Here is a 22,026-nt window from a genome sequence, read left to right on the forward strand (position 1 = left end):
TTTTGTTCATACGGCCAGGTGACCGAACGAACCACGATCATTCACTCTTGAGGCGAGCACGTTGTGGTGCTTCGAGTCGGTCATGAGATTGTGTGTTTGGATTTTTAATCAACTGTTTAGTCATATCAGTCACGCTTTTCACAATGATATATGAAATACTTATAAACCAGACTACCGATCTTGTTTATGAAATGAAGTGAACTTTGATTTTATACGTCTGCTGCAACTCGAATTTAGTTACTAAATGAATATATTTCAAATTACAATTTATTTTGAAACGAGCAATGTACACGTTAACAACATTTATTTTGATTTATATTCGATTAAAAAATTATGGTTATGCAAAAAAAAGAAAAATATTAACAAAGCACAAAGAATTTTCAATTTGAAAAAAACCTCATTATTATATGGTATTACAGACAATAAACATGAGGGTTGCGGTGATAGGAGCAGGAGCCAGTGGATTAACTGCTATAAAGTGTTGTATAGACGAAAGACTAGAACCAGTATGCTTTGAAAGAACTAATGATATAGGTATTTATCAAAGGACTTTTGTCCTGGACATCAATTGTTTTAAATTAGTTTAAAATGTATGTGAAATGACAATGCAGACTTCTGTCTATAAAATTAAAGCGTCTACTAGTATTCTCAGCAAAAAATTGTGATATATAAGATAACTATCTAATTAACATTAATCTTACACCTATTTTACTCTTCGACAGAATATTATGAGAATTTAAAATACGGAGATGTTGTATTATTGACAATGAGACTATCCACCAGACATTAAAGGAAGTGGATGTAAGGAATTATAGGTCACCGTATAGCTGTCACCGGGGAAATATGGGTGACTTGTGAGGTTGTGTTAACAAGAGCCTGACTGAATGGCCTCTTGTTACTGAAACTGTGTGATGCACCTGATCACACAATGAACGAATGCTCTGAATAGCAATGACACTTCTGAGACTGAAACTTTGGTGAAAACTAACTCTTGAGACTCTGAACTAGCGATGAATAAATCAATAATTCAGCATGGATACTTTTATTACAGATGGACTGTGTTCAGTGTAAAGTCCTGAGTCCAAATCTTGCTTATCAAAATTATAAACAAGCATTTATACACAATTGAAATGACAAGAATAAACATAACAAATAACAATTGATTTGAGTAATATTGTTCACTGTCAAGGATTAAACTAATTTTATAACTTGAAGAATAAAGTTAATTTACTAATCTGATTGGTTTATTCCTTGAATGCCAACATCCTTTGATCTACCGACGATTTACCTGTAAAATTATGTTGGCGTTCAAGGAATAGGTGTAAGTAGTTATCACAACAAAAGTGCATGCTTATCAAAACAATCATACTAATTAAACAGATAGGTAAATTACAGGTAGCTAAATCTAATTCATGTTTGTCAAGTTGTTGAATATCATTTTTTGCTGTTACTGCTTGAACAAATATGGATTCTCTTAAAATGAAACTTTGAAAAGTGTTGCATCACAAAGTGAACATGTGCATATTGTCAGGAATTCCAGTTTGCTCAAATTCTACAATAGCCTCTTTAGTCTTTGAAGGTTTTTTTTTCAATATTTCTATAGTTGTGTGTGCTGTAATATCCTCCCATATTACTTGATGGAATTTCTTGAAACTTTGTATCACGTGTTAGATTACAATGTTTTTATTTTGTTCAGTTTGTTCAGGATATTTTTCTTGATAATAATACTACACCTTTTTTTGATTGTAATTGATTCATAAAATAATATTGTTTAGGTGTTTAAAATGTTCGCAACTGATATGAATTCTTGTTTCCCCATTATTATGGATTTTCTTGAAACTTTTAAAGTTTCCAGCTTCGAAGTTATCAAATTTACTTAATTAGTTCTGAAAATTTTTGTCGAGCATGCGACTTTTGTCGCAGAGAGCTCGACATAGGGATAGTGATGCGGCGGTGTTAGCTAACTTCTTAAAAGCTTTGTATTTTAGAAGGTGGAAGACCTGGATGCTTCATACTTTGTATATAGATGCCTTATGTTACGAATTTTCCGTTTGTCACATGTCCATTGTCCATGACCTCATTTTCATGGTTCAGTGACTACTTAAAAAAAAGTTAAGATTTTTTGTAATGTTAATTTCTCTCTTATAATGAGTAATAGGATAACTATATTTGGTATGTGCGTACCTTGCAAGGTCCTCATGCCCATCAGACAGTTTTCACTTGACGTTGACCTCATTTCATGGATCAGTGAACAAGGTTAAGTTTTGGTGGTCAAGTCTATATCTCAGATACTAGAAGCAATAGGTCTAGCATATTCGGTGTATGGAAGGACTGTAAGGTGTACATGTCCAACTGGCAGGTTTCATCTGACCTTGACCTCATTTTCATGGTTCAGTGGTTATAGTTAAGTTTTTGTGCTTTGGTCTGTTTTTTCTTATACTGTATGCAACAGGTCTACTATATTTGGTGTATGGAATGATTGTAAGGTGTACATGTCTAGCTGGCAGTCGCCTTCTGACGTTGACCTCATTTTCATGGTTCAGTGGTCAATGTTAAATTTTTGAGTTTTGGTCTTTTTTTCTAATACTATATGCAATAGGTCAACTATATTTGGTGTATGGAATGATTGCAAGCTGTACATGTCTGCCTGGCATGGTTCATCTGACCTTGACCTCATTTTCATGGTTCATTAGTCAATATTTAGTTTTCTTGGTTAAGTCTGTATCTTAGAAACTATAAGCAATAGGTCAACTATATTTAGTGTATTGAATGATTGTAAGGTGTACATGTATTTCTTGTTTGGTTTATATGACCTTGACCTCATTTTCTTGGATCATGTTAAATTTATGTGATAGTTGTAGTAAAGCTTTATATTTAGAACTATCAACATAATATCAATGATTAGTAAAGAAGGCGAGACATTTCAGCGTGTGCCCTCTTGTTAAAGTTTAATTACTTATTCAATTGAAATCTTCATTTAGTTCATATTAACTATAGTCTATATAATATAATATTTAAAATGATATGGAATTAAATAAATCTCTAATATCCTTTTTTTAATGTCTTATGTTAATAAGCATTTCCATTCTCAAAATATCTTTTTTTTAATAAAAAGTAATAAAAATGTTTTCATCTTCTTTATTTCTTTAAAATTCACAATAATTTTATCCTAATGTCTACTATTTTTTCTTATCAAAAAGTGATAAAATTTTGCAATTTTATCAAGTTCACTAATTATTTAACAGTTAAATACTTATAAAAACACCTATTGTTATTATATAAACATCCATTGAAATATTTTTGTTGGCATTCAAGGAATAGGTAACATATAAAATGTTGGCATTCGAGGAAGACACCATCTGATTATGACAATTTAGAATATAGCAAAGTACTCTCGACCAATGAAATTGTAGGATTGGATGCCTCTTAGTATATGTAAGAGAATGATAATCCCTTTCTTCATGAATAAGTACGGAGTTAGCGAGTACTTATCATGAAGTAAGGGATTATCATTCTCTTACAAACTTAGAATATTGTAAAGTACTCTCGACCAATGAAATTGTAGGATTGGATGCCTCTTAATTGTTCAGAATGAATGTGAATCATGTTCTTAGTAAGGGATTATCCTATTATTTGGGTCTATTTACAGTTCAAAACAAAGAGTTTCTATAAATGAGTTACAACTGCCCCGAAGCACATTTATCAGATTGAAAGGATTTATCACAGGGTGATTGAAACTGACTGAAATATTTCCCAAATGATAAGAAAGTCCTCACATCACTAAAACTAATCCATAAATGATATGCCGAAAAAGGAAGTCATGCATCAATTATAAACATTGCACTGACAATGAAACTAATTCTTGAATGGATCATTTGAGCCTTGAGCACTTTACAATATTCTAAGTTTGTAAGAGAATGATAATCCCTTACTTCATGATAAGTACTCGCTAACGCTCGTACTTATTCATGAAAAAAGGGATTATCATTCTCTAACATATACATAGAACACATTACGAATAAGGTAAATGGTCACTAATTAGTTAACGGATTAAAACAAGTCACTCAATGTCCAAACTGAGAATTTCAAATTAACACAACAAAACATGTCAATTAAAAGATATGGATAAGATATGGTAAAAAGAAACCAAAATATAAAATGAATAATTAAACACAATGAATTTAAGTCCAAAAATGTCAGAACTGTAAATTTTTAGTATAAGTCCAAAATAATATGAGAAGCAACTTTTAGCTTGGTTACATAGCCTTCAACAATATACATTTGTGCTTCCATACATCCTTCTGCGCGCATTTGTATAGCATTACATATTTGTGGTATGTAATTCTATTTTCAACTGCATCCACCTAAGTTCGTTTAACATAGGAATGACGGGGATAAATGATCTGCATATAAAATAAATCTTTCTCTTCTTTTTATATTTTTAAATGGCGCAAGTTCCATACCAGGAAAGCCACCCCCCGAAACATCAAACAAAACACACATTTTAAAAGTTTTAGTGTTCTTGTTGTACCTTCATGTTTACATTATCCCCAACAATACAGCAGTAGTCAATCAGGGGGAAATATACCCCTTATTGTATGTTTTTTAGCAATGTCTTTTCTTATGAAGGAAGGTAAATTCTGGATAATGTATAATATCACAAACCTTATAAATTTGATTTCGCAGACTAAATGTTCTGTCAATTTTAATACCTACTAATTTATTCTATGTTTCATATGAATTTTATTATGTTTCTAAATGTATTTGTTAATTTGTTTGATAAGTCTGGATTGATAATAAGTTGGTTGATATAGCCGTTAGTTTTAATGGACTTCCCCCTTATTGAATTTACCTTGGAGTTCGTTAATTTTGTTATTACATTTTTTTCGTGCAACCAAACGCTATCTTTTTTTTTGTATTGATGAACATGTTACTCCCGAACTAATCTTCAAATCTATATAAATCTTCTTGCTCATCATCATTTATATTGCAGTATTTTTTCTCGTGGTTTAAATATAGTAATGTCAAACAGTTCTGTTTCCAATTTGTAATGCTTAGGGAAACGTAATTTATAAATAGTACACATAACAGATCTAGAGAACCAGTTATAGATCAAATGAATGATTAAGTTTTACAGACTGATGTTTAAAACAAACATATCAAATGCTTACTTGATGCGTTTTGTTACTTGTGCATCACTCGATCCATAAATTTCAAGCTTTACACAATGAATTTGCATAGCTATTAGATTATGGTTTGAAATAAAATCACAAACATACTGTAACCCAACCGAAAGTCGCAAAAATAAATCGCTCGCGAAAATTAGTTGGTTTACAATATAAGAAATATCCTTGATGTATCGATGTTCTATCATTTATTTAAGGAATGACTGTAATATTTTTTCTGTCTATGAAGAAATAACATCAAAAATGTGGTGCACACTGAATAAACCGCGTAGCGGGTTATTTTAAAGTGTGCACCACATTTTTTATATTATTTCGAATAGACAGAAAAAATATTACAGTCATTTCTTATAATTTAATTCTAAATTCCATTTTAAACCGGAGTAAACCATGAAAAAACGTTGATGACGTCACGGTCACATGACAAAATTATGTCTATGAGCTGATAAACAAAACAACGTCAGCCAATCAGAAGACGCGTTACATCCAAAATTAAATTATTGTGCATTAATCACAATAATGATAGTTACCCCCATTGCCAAAAGTAGGAAAATAAGCATAATTCTTTGGAAGCATTAATTGACCTTAAATTTTAGTAATAAGTCCTTTACAAAATTATAGTTCTTTTTTATGAAGTCAGAGACATATAATTTATTTTATGTCTCTGGTGAAGTTGAAATCAACCCTTCGAAAATTTTACTGACGCCATCACTAGTTGATTGACCGTTATGGAATATCTGTTTCACAGATAATGACAGATATGTAATTCCAATGTTATAACCACAATCCCATCCACTTTTCCTCGAATGATACCGACCGAATTAGACTTATCTCCGGGTTTGAACTTACATTAGCAACACGACGGGTGCCACAGGTTGAGCAGGATCTGTGCTTCCATACATACATTTTCTATGTTGTGTTTTGTGCGCCGTTGTTTGTCTTTTCGTCGTTTTTTATTTTAGCTATATTTATATATTCATTAATTCCTAGTATGTAATTATCATTACTTTTTTTTTCTATATGTTTTGCTTATCTTTGTCAGTTCTCATTTCCTTATGCTTTCATTATTTCAAACAGGCGGGCTATGGAGGTATTCAGATGAGGTCGTAGAGGGTCAGTCATGCGTAATGAAATCAACTGTTATCAACACTAGTAAAGAGATAATGACTTATAGTGATTTCCCAATACCATCAGAGTATCCAATGTATATGCATAATACTTATGTGCAGAAGTATTTCAATCTGTATGCTGACAGGTTTCACCTACGAAAGTGTATACGGTTTGAAACGGAGGTGATCTATTTGGAGTAGTATATATAGTATATAGTATATTAATTATTTAAATTTTTTTACGTAAGGACACTCAAGAAAGGTTCTAAAGTGTATGTAAAATAACATATTATAAGTGGAGGATGATCGAGTCAAAATGCTCCGTTCTGTGTTAATAAGAATCGGGCATTAAGATGTTAAATATATTCGAATATGTTACCATTACCCATAGTTAATTTAAATTAAGTCTTTACTTAATTTTGTTTATCCTAAGTCTTTAATAGTATTTAAAATACATATTTCCAAACTATATAGGTGTCCTAAAAAGATTTGATTATCTACATGGGTGTGATCTATGGTGCTCTGGAAGGGTAATACTAAGCAGAATCTGCTCTACTAGTGGCACTCGCCGTGTTACTAATACAATTACGTTGATAAGTAAAAGAAAAAGTCATTAGAGATCCCGCAATAGCAGATTTGTATAATTATCTTATCTAATCTAAAGACATCACAAAATTCGTTAACCGTCGTTCATGCTAATTTTCAAACTCTTAAGAATTGACTAATATGAAATTATGAAATTGAAAGACGTTTTTTAGGACAAAGGATAGACAAGACTTTTACCGTCCGAATTATAAAAAAAATATTAAATGACACAAAGTTCAACACTAAAAATTTGCAAGAGCAACACAAACCGTTTTTAATTCTCATTATATTTTGCATAAGGTTGACATATGCACAGCGACTAAATGTAAATAACGGATGAGACTTTTGCATACGATAATGAGAATTTTCTAAAAGAAATTCCTTTATCTCCAGACACTATGTTATTACCCTGTTGTACATATATTATATAATTAACTCTACTGTAGAGCAGGAAATGTCTTTCCTTCCGATGTGCCTGAGTTGGTCCCCGGATTTTGGTGGGGTTCCTGTTGCTTAATGTTTAGTTTTTTGTCTAGTGTTTGTGGACTGTTATATTTTGTTTGTTTCCGTTTGTTTTTCTTCTTTTTGGCATGGTGTAATCGGTAATTCTTCAACTTTCGACTTTGGTATGTTCTCCCCTTTTATAAACTTAACCTGTCTTTTTCTTTAACCGGAAAATTATGCATCGATGAACATCTGAAGTGCACGTGTATCTATTTATCGATCAGTTATTCAGCCATGTCATTCATAAACATTCTAAGGCATTTGAAAGTTAATTTGATGAGTAACTTATCACAAATGCATTAAACTACATGATCGGTATTTATTTATTAAAATTTATATGGAAAAATATTACGGTGTTTTTTGTCTATAGGTCTTGAGTGTGAGCAAGCATGCAGATTTCAAACAATCCGGTCAGTGGGTAATCAAAATAAAAGACAAGAAAAATGATAAAGTAGAAGAAGACATCTTTGATGCAGTCATTGTCTGCAGTGGTCACCATGCGGAAAAGAATGTACCTGATTTTCCAGGACTATCAGACTTCAAAGGAAAAATTGTTCACAGTCACGACTACAGACACCAAGCTGGGTTTGAAAATAAAAGAATAGTAGTGATTGGAATTGGCAATTCAGGAGGCGACATGGCGGTAGAACTTAGTCGGGTTGCTTCACAGGTAAAATTTGTGTAGGGCCACCCTTGAAAAATTCTTTTTGTTTGATGTTGCCTACCCATGTCTTGTAGGATTTGGTAGGCAGGGAAGTATGGATTTTATTTTTATTTTTTTTGGCCAACAGCACAAGTTAAATGTTTTGAGGATGTATTCTTCTGACGTTTCAGTCTCGTTGAAATCTCGTTCTGGAATTATTTCCAGAAAATGTGATACAAGTAGAAAATATCAATGAATTTTAAAAATGTTATAATTAAACTTAACTCTGTGAAAGAATTGTGTTTTTACAATAAGTAGTTTTTGAGTAATAAATTTTTCAAATTTTATTACCAATCAAGTCAGTCTTTTTAGCCAAACTTTTGAGAAAATGGATGAGGGGTACACGAAATGATTTTACCAGAAACATGTACATCCCATATCACTTTTTTTCTTTTCAAATTTCTTAGATATGTATTTTTTCAATCATTTAGAACAAAGAAGTTGAAATAATATGCATTTTGTTCTTAAAATAGAGAAAAATCACAAAGGAGTAGTTTCAGTAAGACCCCTTTTTGGCCCCAAAAAAAAGCAGTTTTACAAAATTGTTAAAATGTAAACTTTTAGCTATTAATTGGAAAGTAGAATACTTCTGTTACATAAATATGGGCTGTTTTTGACAATACAATGCACATGTATCGGGTACTAGCATCATTCAGCCTTGCGAAATTACTGAAATCTTCACAATTTTAGCATTTTGAGTTAATTTTTAGACGGTTTTCGTCTTAAATGGATGTGGCCGCATTTGTGTTCATTCTTAATATTTAAATGTAAGTTGTATTTGATGATAATACATAACATATATAAAGGTTGAAGATGAACACGGATGCGGCCACTTTCATTTTTGACAAAAAACATCTAAAAAGTGACATATTTTGGCATATTTGATTGATTTTTAATATTTAAGCTTGAATATGAGCGTTTTTAATGACTAAATCAGTTCAAATCTTTCACATAAATTAATTGAATCTACTAAAGTTGACACTTAAGTGTTTAAAAAGTGTCCACAATCTTTCATCAGATGAACCTGAAATTTGGGGCCAAAATCGGCCCTTACCGTACCTACTTTTTTTCATACCATAATTGTGGAACTGTGATTTTTTTTCACGATAATAGCCCAAAAATGGGTAAAAATCGATGAAAAATGGGAAAATCATCAAAATTGGGTACTTTCAAAGGGCCGTAGCAAAAAAAAAAAAAAGCATCATCATATGATTTTTCTTCACCAATTATTTTTTTACAGTCATATAAACCAAAAAATCAGGTTAAGAAAAAAAGTTTAATTCTAAAAAAAATTGGCTCCTCAGAGGTGTACATCCTTAAATAAGAAAAGCAGGGAAAAAAATTTAAAAAAAATTTGAAACGATTTGTGTCATAAAATTTTTGGGGTAGGCGGCTTTTTAGATGAGAATTAAAGTAGTCAACATCAAACAATTTGAATTTTATTTTTGGCCTCGAATTATCAAGTGAACTATGTTAAAGTTTGTCATCAAAGTCTTTTCAGTCTATGCATGCCTTTTAAATAACAATTGTGTCCTTCTTTATCCAAACCTTCTCATGTCTGCTAAAAAATGAATGTTAACATATTCATATTTAACGATTTCAATATATTTATAAAGAGAAATGATTACATTAAACAAAATAGATGAAATAAGAGATTTTAACTTAATGCTTTTTAGGTGTCAGACCACCAGTTCAAAATCCCTATCTTTTCAACCAAATTTTGCAATTTTCACAGCTTTCTTAAAAATTTACCTTAAGTTTAACTTCATAGAAACCGGGTATATTCTGAATTGTACATGTATCACCTTTCTACATGCCAATTTTCAACCCATGTTTAAAGTCTTATAAGAAAGAACTGCCTTTCTGAAGACAAGTACTCCTAAAAATAACCCCTGGTTTTCTGGAAATATTAAATTAGTATACTATGGAGCGCATTAATCCTCAATTTTTAATGCAAACTCATAGACAAATAAATTTTGGCTCAAAATGGTCTAAATATATTTCTCTTTCGCCAAAAGTTTCATTTCTGCAAATTTGTTGGTTATTTTAAGTAAACAATCAAAAGCACTATTTTGTGTCAGAGTAGGGCTACTTTTACTTGGAGGGAGTGAATTGGTGGTCTGACACCTTTACTGACGCGAATAATTTCGGTTTGTGACCCATTTTTAAAGGACGCTTAACTATGGTAACGGCATGCATGCCGTCACAAAACTTTACTCTGATTGGACGAAATTACGGAATTGAACAAAAACCAACATAAAAAGAAATACACTACAATAAAAGGAAAACATTACGGACATAAAATCAAACTTAAAAAATGAAATTATCCAGATAAATAAAAATCAATTTAGGTAAAGAAGTTGTCAATATCACCACTGTCAAATTGATTGGATTTTGAAAGCTTGGCCTTTAATAGCTGCGGAACCGTAGCCTTTAATACATGAGTAGGTAAATATCACTGACAGGTTAATTAGATCTACCAGGTCAATTATAAGCTTTTAATAGCTCAAGTGCTATAAATACATCTTATCGACTTAGTACAGTCTGAAACTTCCAAGGCGTAAAAACAAAATAGTATACTGGAAATAAAGAATTTAAAAATACATATATATATATCGCAAATCTAATTACTTGTCATAAGCTGTATCATATACACTACAAACCAGTAAAAGTCTGAAATGGCCTATATCTGTACTCGACTGTACTGGCCTATATCTGTACTCGACTGTACTGGCCTATATCTGTACTCGACTGTACTGGCCTATATCTGTACTCGACTGTACTGGCCTATATCTGTACTCGACTGTACTGGCCTATATCTGTACTCGACTGTACTGGCCTATATCTGTACTCGACTGTACTGGCCTATATCTGTACTCGACTGTACTGGCCTATATCTGTACTCGACTGTACTGGCCTATATCTGTACTCGACTGTACTGGCCTATATCTGTACTCGACTGTACTGGCCTATATCTGTACTCGACTGTACTGGCCTATATCTGTACTCGACTGTACTGGCCTATATCTGTACTCGACTGTACTGGCCTATATCTGTACTCGACTGTACTGGCCTATATCTGTACTCGACTGTACTGGCCTATATCTGTACTCGACTGTACTGGCCTATATCTGTACTCGACTGTACTGGCCTATATCTGTACTCGACTGTACTGGCCTATATCTGTACTCGACTGTACTGGCCTATATCTGTACTCGACTGTACTGGCCTATATCTGTACTCGACTGTACTGGCCTATATCTGTACTCGACTGTACTGATTTTTACTCGACCAGTCTGAATTGGTCTGAAATTTACTTGATAATACTCGACTGTGGTCTGAACCATACTTAACAGCCTGAACTTGTACTCGACCAGTACTTAACCATTTTATGCGCGTCTGAACCATGCTCGACCTAGTCTGAACCATGCTCGACCTAGTCTGAACCATACTCGACCTAGGCTGAACCATACTCGACCTAGTCTGAACCATACTCGACCCAGTCTGAACCAACCTAGACCTATTTTTTGTATCTATCTATTGTATTTCATCAATTTAGGAACTGTTATTAACAACAGCTATTTCCCCTGGCTATAAATTTGAACAACAATTTGAAATTAAAAATGTATTCAATATAGCATTGAAACCAAAATTTCACAATAAACATAATATAACTTCATCACCATATTCATCAACACTTATATACATTCATATATATCACCTTTAAAATGAAAATAAAACAAGCTGATCAAATAATCTCAAAACTGAATTGTGACTAATATTTTCAATGTTATTCAAAATTTTTTGAATGTTTCAGATATATTTTATGGTTACTGGACAATTTTCACCATTGAGCCTGGTATAGATTTATGGTGTCAGTTGAGTTTGATAATAATGCAGTGAACATTTTTTTTGTTAAAATATATATAAAATAGCATATAAAGCAACTTAATAAATTTAAAAAATGACACCTTTGTTTTGTTAAACCAAGAATTTAATATAATCATGATAATAGAACTTCCATAGTAATCCTGTGATAAACTTTTAAAAAAGGAAATGTGTTCCAAAGTTACAGTAAAAATTTATTTCAATTAAATTTAAATAATTTTTGTCAAAATTAAAGACATGGCATACAAGAAGCACTTTAATAAGGTTTAATCACCTCAGTACATGTGTGTTTTACAGGTAAAAAGAAAGCCCTATTTTTTCTTAAACTCGTGTATTACTTATCTAGTGAATTCAAAAGGCCTTGCGATTTAAGTTTCACAGGATGTTGCAATTTTGAATGAATGTTATTTAGAATTTAATTAATACTCTCTGACCAGGTGTGATCTTTTTCATGAGTTTGCCCCAAGCAGGAGGGCAGGAGGTATTACTTTATACTTCACCACTAATCAGAAGAACAATTTTATTAATTTCTTTAATTTTTATCCCTTTTTGATATATATTGTATATAGTATATATATCCCAAATTATAATAATAGATATATTTCTAAAATAAGGTTAAACAATTTCAGTGATTTTGTTGGCTGTTGTTACCTCATTAAAAAGATAATTATATAACTATTGTACATTTTTTGTACGTAACCATGAAACCTATGTAGTTTTTATTTAGGAATTTAGAAAAAAATAATAAAAAAAAAAAACACATGCCAAACTAGAAGCACCTTAATAAGGTTTAATTACCCTGAGTATAGGTGTGGTTTTTAGGTAAAAGAAAATCTTTTTTTAACAAAACTCTAAAACTTTGAAATTAATATAATTAAATTCGAATGTAGGACAGAAAGTCACAGGACAAAAAGCCACGGACAAAAAGTCACAGGACAAAAAGCCACGGACAAAAAGTCACGGACGAAAAGTCACAGGACAAAAAGTCGCAATTCAGTTTTGAGATTATCTTTCTCTGAACAAGAAAACACTAATTTTAAAAATAAATTTTGATTTTTTTCTTGAACTATAATCAGAGACATATATACACAGAGATTGGCAACTCCGTGAAATCCCGTTAAAAAACGCGGCCCGGAATGAGATTCTCGTCGATAATTATTCTACAACATGTAGACAAGTCAGGGATGAATAACCTCGATAGCTAATCAAGAAAAGTTATAGGAAAACTTATTTCAGATCAAATAAATTCTTTTTCTAAAAAACATCTTGAAATAGTTGTATTTTTTTTAATGTATTTGATTGAGAAAATATTTTTTTCTTTTTTTCGGCATTTCTTTTAATTTAAAAAGTAAAATCTGGTAATGATCATGATATTCCAAGAAACATTTCTTTGCTGAAGTTTGCTTCTAAATTACACAGTGAAATTATGTGTGTCCGATTTTCCGGTCATTATTTCCTTAAGAGTTGTGACTGTGGATTCAAAGGTGTGCGATTACGCAATTTATTGCCCTCCGATCACCTGAATTTTGCCGGAGGTGAAGTTCTAAGTGGATTATTACTTGGTAATTGTTTTTACAACTAAACAAATTCTGACATTATTTTAACCATGACCAGAACTTTATTTTAACAGAAACACTGGGCTATACTATGAATAGGGTAAACGGACAGAAAGTCACAGTACAAAAAGTCACAGGACATAAAGTCAAATTGGATAGGACAAAAAGTCACAAATAATTTATTGACAATTGTTTGAATATATAAGAGAAAGATCTTCAAATAATATCTTTTTTTACATTTATTAATTTTTAAGTTCAGGAAATTGTTCATAAGCCTTGATAAAAGAAAAAATTTTAAATTTTAATCATGCAAATAATATATTTCTTGGCACCATGAAGCCATTTAAGTGCCAAACCACTTTGACATTTTGTTATCATAACAATTATTTGATCATCATTGATATTTATTGAATGAATTTTAATTACAAAGTTGCTTCATATATTATAGTTCAATAAAAAATCAAAAAAATATTTTTAAAATTAGTGTTTTCTTGTTCAGAGAAAAATAATCTCAAAACTGAATTGTGACTTTTCGTCCGTGACTTTTTGTCCTGTGACTTACTGTCCTACATTCTACTATAGTATTCAATCAGGAACAAAAATAGTCATTTAACATGTCAAAAAAAGAAATCAGAAAGCAACTTTTTTATATAAAAAAAATATGTAGCCAGTAGAATTTTGTCTCGTGGAAAACGGATTTAAATGATTAATTTTTGATTGACCTACAATTACATTATTTGTGGAACCTTTGCATGAATTTCCTAAATGAACGTACATTATGTACAGTGTTGTCGAAATCACTATTTTTGCTGTCATGAAATATTGAATATGAATCTGTCATTATTTGTAGTTTTTTATAGACTTAATATCACAGACCCTGATTAAAAACAACGTGTATCATAAGTACAGTAAAATGCTCTGCTGAACTGTAGAATTTTAATGTTCTGTTTCATAGACCACAGAAGTACTGCAACATCCTTATCTTTACTCTTTCCTATCGGGTAGTGAAACTCGAGTTTGAAATTAGAAAGATTTAAAATTGAAGACAAGTTTTATCTGATCTTTTGAGGGTTTATGTTTCGGTGCAGTGCTACGTGGGCTGTTATTTTCTTTTCATTTGTCTTTTTTTTGTCTGTGTTACATGACCTTGTACTTATGTATTGCCCCTTGACATCTCCTGCTTCTGTTTAAACCTTTACCACTAATATCTCATCTGGTTTAAATAAAATAGTGTCTCATTCCCGGAATTTGTTATACAGGAATTCATTTTAATATCAGTTTTTTTATAAGCATATAAACTGCTTGGTCTCTTACATACATGTACCAGGTCACCAATATATAAGTACACGTTACGTGCTTTTGACCTCCACAAGAATTCTTAAACATTCATAGATGTGCAAAGAATATTTTTGTCGTTGGGTTGTTGTATCATTGACATATACCTCACATTTCTGAATATTCATAGCAGCTGTGCCTTTTCAATTTATTGCAGAAAATATTTGCATTAACATTTTTAAAAATAGGCGAGGTGAAACAGTGATCAGAATGAGGACATGTAAAACTGAAACAACACAACACAACAGATAAATATAAACAAGCACCATTGCTAAAGGACTGAAACAAACATAGATGATGACTAATATGAGCGACTAGTAGTGTACAAGTAGAGTGAACATTTCTTGCTTCTTATTCTACACATTTTGTCATTTCATGTAAACAATTAAATATGTTATTTTCCGAGGAAAGGAAGGAATTTGTGAAACGAAATTTTTTGCCTTTAGTACTGTCAAGTTATATATTCACAGGAGTGTTGTTGAATAAATGAACATTTTCCCTTTTCTTACATTATGCTACCTTTATGCTACAAAGGTAGCATTTCCATTCTCATGATATACAAAGATATTATAGAGTGGCCTTCCAATGATAGTCATACATGTAAATCATTGTCTCATTGGCAATCATACTACATTATCATATTGTTATACATGTATGTAAAAATTATGTACACGTATACTTTGTAAACGTAAAGAAGACAAATGAAGTTGAACACAAGATATTTATTTGCATTTTTATCCGTATAGTCTCTGCACAACTGCCACTTCTGTTTCAAATTCAATAGATTGAATGCGGAGTCTTGTATTTATTCTTAGTTCAATGATGTCACCATCACTTGCACAAAAATCGCATACACATGTACATCAAGTTTGGCATATGAACTAAGATATTTGAACTACAATAATGTGGTGTTTTCACAGTCAGGATAAGCACATGTCATTTTCTCTCTTACAAAACCATTTTTTAGTATCACATTGATAATAGTACATGTAATCGGTCCACTACATGACTGTGAAGTAACATTTGAAAAAAGTCATCACTAATAGTTGTTCCTGTCTGCCAGGGAATCTTTTTTTCAATCAGAAAGGCTAGGGAGTCCTACATTCAGCACATGTATGATATTACATCTCTTGTATGCTGCACTGTTAGGTAAATTTGATCAACATCTTTGTTCTTTTATAGCATGCAGGATCCTGTTAAAAAAAAAATGCTGTCAGATACTGAATGTAAATATACATGTATATAAACTTGTAAATGTCATCAAAGTGGTGGAAATAATGAAAAAAACAATTTATATACACAAAACCGGTATGTCTTGGGAAAGTAATTACTGTGATCAATGGTGATGGGTACATTTGTTCTTTTAAGATGGACAATTTTATAAACTGTAGCCATGGACAGGTGCCTGTCTTTATATTGAAGAGAATGAAAATGGCCGACAGCTTGAATGGTCATTTTTAATTGTAAATTGCATCAAAGCTGGTGAAAATATGGAAAAAACAACTGTTATACACAAATCCAGTATGTCATAAGAAAGTAATTCATGTGCTGGGAATAATTATTCTCTAAAGATGGAAAAGTTTATTGACTGTAGACATGGACAGGGGCCTGTCTTTATATTGAAGAGAATGAAAATGGCCGACAGCTTGAATGGTCATTTTTAATTGTAAATTGCATCAAAGTGGGTGAAAATATGTAAAAAACAACTGTTATATACAAATCCAGTATGTCATAAGAAAGTAATTCATGTGCTGGGAATAATTTTTCTCTAAAGATGGGAAAGTTTATTGACTGTAGACATGGACAGGGGCCTGTCTTTATATTTTAAAAATTGAACGTGGCCGACAGCGAGAATACTGAATTTTAATTGTAAATTGCATCAAAGTGGGTGATTTAATGAAAAATTCAACATATTTACACAAAACCAATATGTCTTGTGAAAAGTGATTCATCTCATAAATGGTTTTATTCCTTTTCGAACGAAAAGGTTTTAATAAAAAATACGTCCGTGTAAAAAATTTTCATAACGTCCATGTCGGCCAAACTTTCCCCTTATTATTAACCACAATAAAACGTTAATCGTCACAATATTTTAACTAACAATTACTACAAACTGAATAAAACAAGGTAAATAATTTATGAAATTGAAATATATACTTACATTATGCTGTTTTGAAATGCTTGATGTAAAATAAAAATCGAAGCGGTGGTGAACTTGTCATGATCAGATGCAAAATGGCGATCTCGTTAAAGTCTCGTGTGATGCGTGTTTTTAATTGGATTTCGCTGACCACTGTTACAGTTGCCAATCTCTGTGTATATATGTCTCTGCTATAATATATGAAGCAACTTTGTAATTAAAATTTATTCAATAAATATCAATGATGATCAAATAATTGTTATGATAACAAAATGTCAAAGTGGTTTGGCACTTAAATGGCTTCATATAAGATAATTTGATTTAACTATCTCTATTCGATAAATCTGAGAATCATGTAAGAATGTAAAAATCTGTTTTTATAATATATCTTTATTTTATTGTGGCTGTTGTCATGTCAGTTAAAAAGAAATTTATTTCAACAGTTAAAATTTAGAAAAAGTAGAGGTTTTTAAAGATAAGGGTCAAGTACAAATCAGTACAGTCTAGTATGGTTAAGACTGGGGTCGAGTAATGTCGAGTAAAATTCAGACCAATTCAGACGGGTCGAGTAAAAATCAGTACATGAGTCGAGTACAGATATAGGCCATTTCAGACTTTTACTGGTTTGTAGTGATAATAGGTCATCTCCCTTTGGCGTCCGTCCGGCCCCGATATACACACTGAAATAGGTTGTATCTATGTTAAAGTTGTGCTTGGCATATAGTTATAATTGACATTTTTATGGTGTTAAACTGTTTCAAGTTTGTTATTCTACGATTATCGTACGTGTATGTCTAATTTCACAGCTGTAGGTACTTCTTTATCTCCTAAAAATATCCAAATAATTTTTTACTCATTTAGTTAAGTACCATGAAGTGTATATGTTAATTCTTTAGAGAAAAGCGTATAATTATACTCAACTTTCAGAATCGTCAGCCTTTTGCCGTCAAATTGTGTGCAATTTTTTTTAACTATGATAAAAAAAAAACGATAAAGGTTCATATGGTTTATTTTAAACTCTATGCTCACATCTGAATGCGTCATATATCTTTTTAAAGATATAACTTGTTGACAGATCTTCTTACTATCCTATAGGTTTTTATCAGTACAAGACGTGGAAGTTGGGTTTTTAACAGAATAGCCGATAACGGTATGCCTGTAGATATGATAGGTCTTAAAAGGTCTGTGTTGAAATTGAGGAAGCTTTTACCTCCGTCTTTTTTTGAAAATATGATGGAGAATCAGGTAAATAAAAGGTTTGACCATTCAATCTACTGCCTTAAACCTAAGCATCGTATTACTGCTCAGCATCCCACAATTAACGATGACATGCCGAACAGACTTGCATCCGGGACTTTGAAGGTAAAACCAGATATCAAAATGTTTACAGAAAATGGAGTAATATTTGATGATGGCACCAAAGAGGAGAATATTGATGTTGTTGTCTTGGCAACAGGCTACATATTTGGGTTTCCTTTCTTGGACAAATCTGTTCTTGATGTCAAACAAAATCATGTGGAACTGTTTAAATATGTGTTTCCTCCAAAACTGGAACAGTCTACTTTATGTGTAATAGGATGTATACAGCCATTAGCGGCGATAATGCCGATATCCGAGTTACAGTGTAGATTAGCTACACGTGTTTTTCAGGTAAAACATGTGTAAATACAAAGCTTTTAACTATTTTATAACATAATCATAGATTCTTATACGAAAAAGTGTCATTCAAAGAAAAAAAAATGCTGAATTAGTTGGTTTAGTAAGTTTACTTTCACCAAGATCGACTCTTGGTTAAGTCATCATTTTTTGAACACCAAAGATGTATAAATAAGTACGGAAAAATACAGTTGAAACATGCATATTTACAAAACTGAATAAGCAAAGAGATTTATCAAATTTATGAAATGATGCATCCAAAATCAAAATATATATGATTAATCAGGACCCGTGCAGAAGTTTTAATATACAACAATTTCGATTGGCCGTCATTGAAGGGAAAACACATTTTTTCTCTTGTCACAATAAGAAACATTTGAGAAATAACAGAGCAAAAGTGATTCTTTTGCAAACGTCATTGTGTCAAACTGTGAAACATTGGGGTCATCCATCACTAACAAAAGTCATTGATCCCGATTGATGGATAGATTGTTGATTGCTTAACGTCTGGTCTCACTGAACTCGACATTTGGCGTATTAATACTGACCGTCAAACCGTACAAGAGATTGGCAACTACATTTAATGGCCATATACTCATCGAAATATCATACGGCTCTCAAATTTTTTTTTACTACTAATTAAAGTATTTTTTCGCGTAAACAGACATATTCCTTTCTGCTCACAAAATTATCTCTAAAACGTTCATGTAAATTAATGACGTCATGTGCACTGTTAAAGCAGTTACTGACCAATCAAATCTGTATAAATTATTGATACTGCACAGCTCGGTGAACCGATGACCCTACCTCTTAACGTTTGGCTCAAGTAGGGTCACATTAGCTGTGCAGTATAACTTAAGTTCAATAACTATTACATTTTCTTTTATTACAACCATAAACGAGTACGCCGGGATACTTAAGGTGGTACCAAACACCTTGACTAAAATTAATTTGGCTCGTTTAATTTTCATAAAATTTTGACAAAATATTTACTTTGACCCTTTCACAAAAATATATAAAAATTTCAAAACCTTGAACCACACACTTTATCGGAAAAATTTCTTTGGATATATAGCAGTTTGACAAACACTAATTTTGATCATTTAGAAGCTTAATATTTCCTTAACAAAAGAATGTGATTAAAACGTTCAGCTGATTTTTACAGAGTTATCTTCCTGTAGTGTTATGTACCACCTTAATCAGTTAGCGATTTGTTTTACTTTTACAACTAGGGAAAAGTTAAGCTTCCATGCTATGAGGAAATGATGACAGACATTAAAAACAAAGAATTAGCCATGCAACTGAAGTATGTACAAACACAAAGACATACCATTCAAGTCGATTATATCGATTACATGGACGAGCTGGCTACATTAAATGGATGTCTCCCTGATCTAAGTAAGTTCAAAGGAAGTTCTTATGAAAGTTACATTAGCATCCAGTTTCTTCAAATTTAGCAACCTCTTTTTTTTTTTATCTTAAATACACAAACAATTATGGGATCAACTATGGTCATTCTTAAACAGGATAAACAAATGAAGTTAGTGTAAGCTTGTCTGATTAAATGACTTCTTAGTGTTCTTTTGCGTTGAATTTCACTAGGAATCCTCATAACCATATACATATGCATATTTATACAAGATTAAACATCACTATACCAATTGTACACCTTTAACTTTATATTGCATTGCTAGCATGTTGAAAGACTACTGCATGAGTAGTTCCATCGTTCCGCAGGCTTCGTACCAAAGAAGTCGTATTGTTTTGAGGTCACAGAGGTGTTTCACATATTTTTTACGTTCAAAGCAAGTTCAGACTGATGAAGTACGTAAGTCCCAAATTTTTTTTCCGTTCTCTAACTTTAGTTGGCCTCAACCAAATGTTATGAAACTTATAAAACTTATACACAATGCTAATTACCACAAAACACAGATCCAGGTCGAATTTGGGTAGCATCACTTTTACCGTTCTCGATTTATTATGCTCTTTATAACGTTATATGCAAGCGGGGGCATCATCTGTGTCGCATGGACACATTCTCCATTTATTGTTTTTATTTTTCATTTTGTAAACGTGGCCTTCATTATCAACCAGTACTTTAAGTAGAAGATTTCTATATTATGTAACTCGCATGGGCTTTGATTTTGAGATTTGATTATCCTTTGGTTACATTGCACTTACATACGCGCATATCTATGGGTATTACATCTATGGCGCATGTAACTGTTTCTAATCGTGAGTCAAACCTTTAACCTATTACTTTGGACCACGAAGATAGCTACATTAAAGATAACGTTTTACATTTATTATTTATTATCTATTACAGAGTCATTACTATGGCTGCATTAGAGATAACTTTTTACATTTATTATTTATTATCTATTACAGAGTCATTGCTATGGCTGCATTAAAAATCACTTTTTACATTTATTATTTCTTATCTATTACAGAGTCATTGCTATGGCTGCATTAAAAATCACTTTTTACATTTATTATTTCTTATCTATTACAGAGTCATTGCTATGGCTGCATTAAAAATCACTTTTTACATTTCTTATTTCTTATCTATTACAGAGTCATTACTATGGCTGCCTTAGAGATTACTTTTTACATTTATTATTTATTATCTATTACAGAGTCATTACTATGGTCAGATCCTATGTTAGCTCTGAACTGTTACTTTGGGCCATGTACGCCATACCAATATAGGTTAAACGGACCCGGTAAATGGAGTGGAGCTAGACAAGCGATAATGACACAATGGGACAGGACATTTGCGTCCCTGAAAACAAGGCCATTGGGATTTACAGAACCAGCATCACAAAAGAAATTTCTAATTTTCTACTTCGTATTTGCTGTTGTATTTTGCTTTTTTATTCAGTATATATTTTTAGGTAAATTCTTATGATTAAAAAGAAATTTACAACGATTTGAAAAACGTGTAACATGATAATAAATTACGCAGATTTTTATTACAATTGTATCAGAATGGAAATGCAATGTCATTGCTCTCTTCAGTGTACAGCTATTCCAATCGGGTTATATATCAAAAGACTGTTTGTCGAAGATATAATTATATTTTATACTTTAATGCAATCGATAAAGAATTGCTTGAATGGAATTTATATAGCAATAAAAGTATTTTCTAACTTATTTGAAGTGCTTGTATATTGGGATCCTGCACAGTGGCGGATCCAGCAACTTTTCCCACAAAAGAAGAATATTCATTTCACTAAAATTTCATTCTGTCTTGTCTTTGACAAGACTATTATTTTCAGTTCTTACCCCCTCTTTTCAACTTTTAAAAGTAGCGGAAGACACAACATATTTTTTGGTAAGAGGACACTGACTTAAGGTATAGATAGAC

General features: G+C 31.8%; 1 protein-coding gene across 1 annotated transcript; it reads left to right on the forward strand.

Moving 5' to 3' along the window:
• Nucleotides 1-428: 428 nt before the first annotated feature.
• On the forward strand, nt 429-21,770 carry LOC127729050 (flavin-containing monooxygenase 5-like). The gene is made up of 6 exons (XM_052236674.1): nt 429-534; nt 6,261-6,475; nt 7,752-8,051; nt 18,099-18,653; nt 19,892-20,057; nt 21,296-21,770. Exons 1-6 carry the CDS (start codon nt 429-431, stop codon nt 21,565-21,567), a joined length of 1,614 nt encoding a protein of 537 aa, XP_052092634.1. The 3' UTR covers nt 21,568-21,770.
• The last annotated feature ends 256 nt before the right edge of the window (nt 21,771-22,026 follow it).

This window comes from Mytilus californianus, unplaced genomic scaffold, assembly GCF_021869535.1.
Source record: "Mytilus californianus isolate M0D057914Y unplaced genomic scaffold, xbMytCali1.0.p SCAF_2, whole genome shotgun sequence".
Classification (NCBI taxonomy): domain Eukaryota; kingdom Metazoa; phylum Mollusca; class Bivalvia; order Mytilida; family Mytilidae; genus Mytilus; species Mytilus californianus.

Excerpts from the sequence above, each read along its gene's own strand:
- LOC127729050 (XM_052236674.1), top strand. The coding sequence starts at position 429 with ATGAGGGTTGCGGTGATAGGAGCAGGAGCCAGTGGATTAACTGCTATA. Across the intron at positions 535-6,260 it reads TGAAAGAACTAATGATATAG|GCGGGCTATGGAGGTATTCA; the intron begins GTATTTATCAAA and ends TATTTCAAACAG. Across the intron at positions 8,052-18,098 it reads TTAGTCGGGTTGCTTCACAG|GTTTTTATCAGTACAAGACG; the intron begins GTAAAATTTGTG and ends ACTATCCTATAG.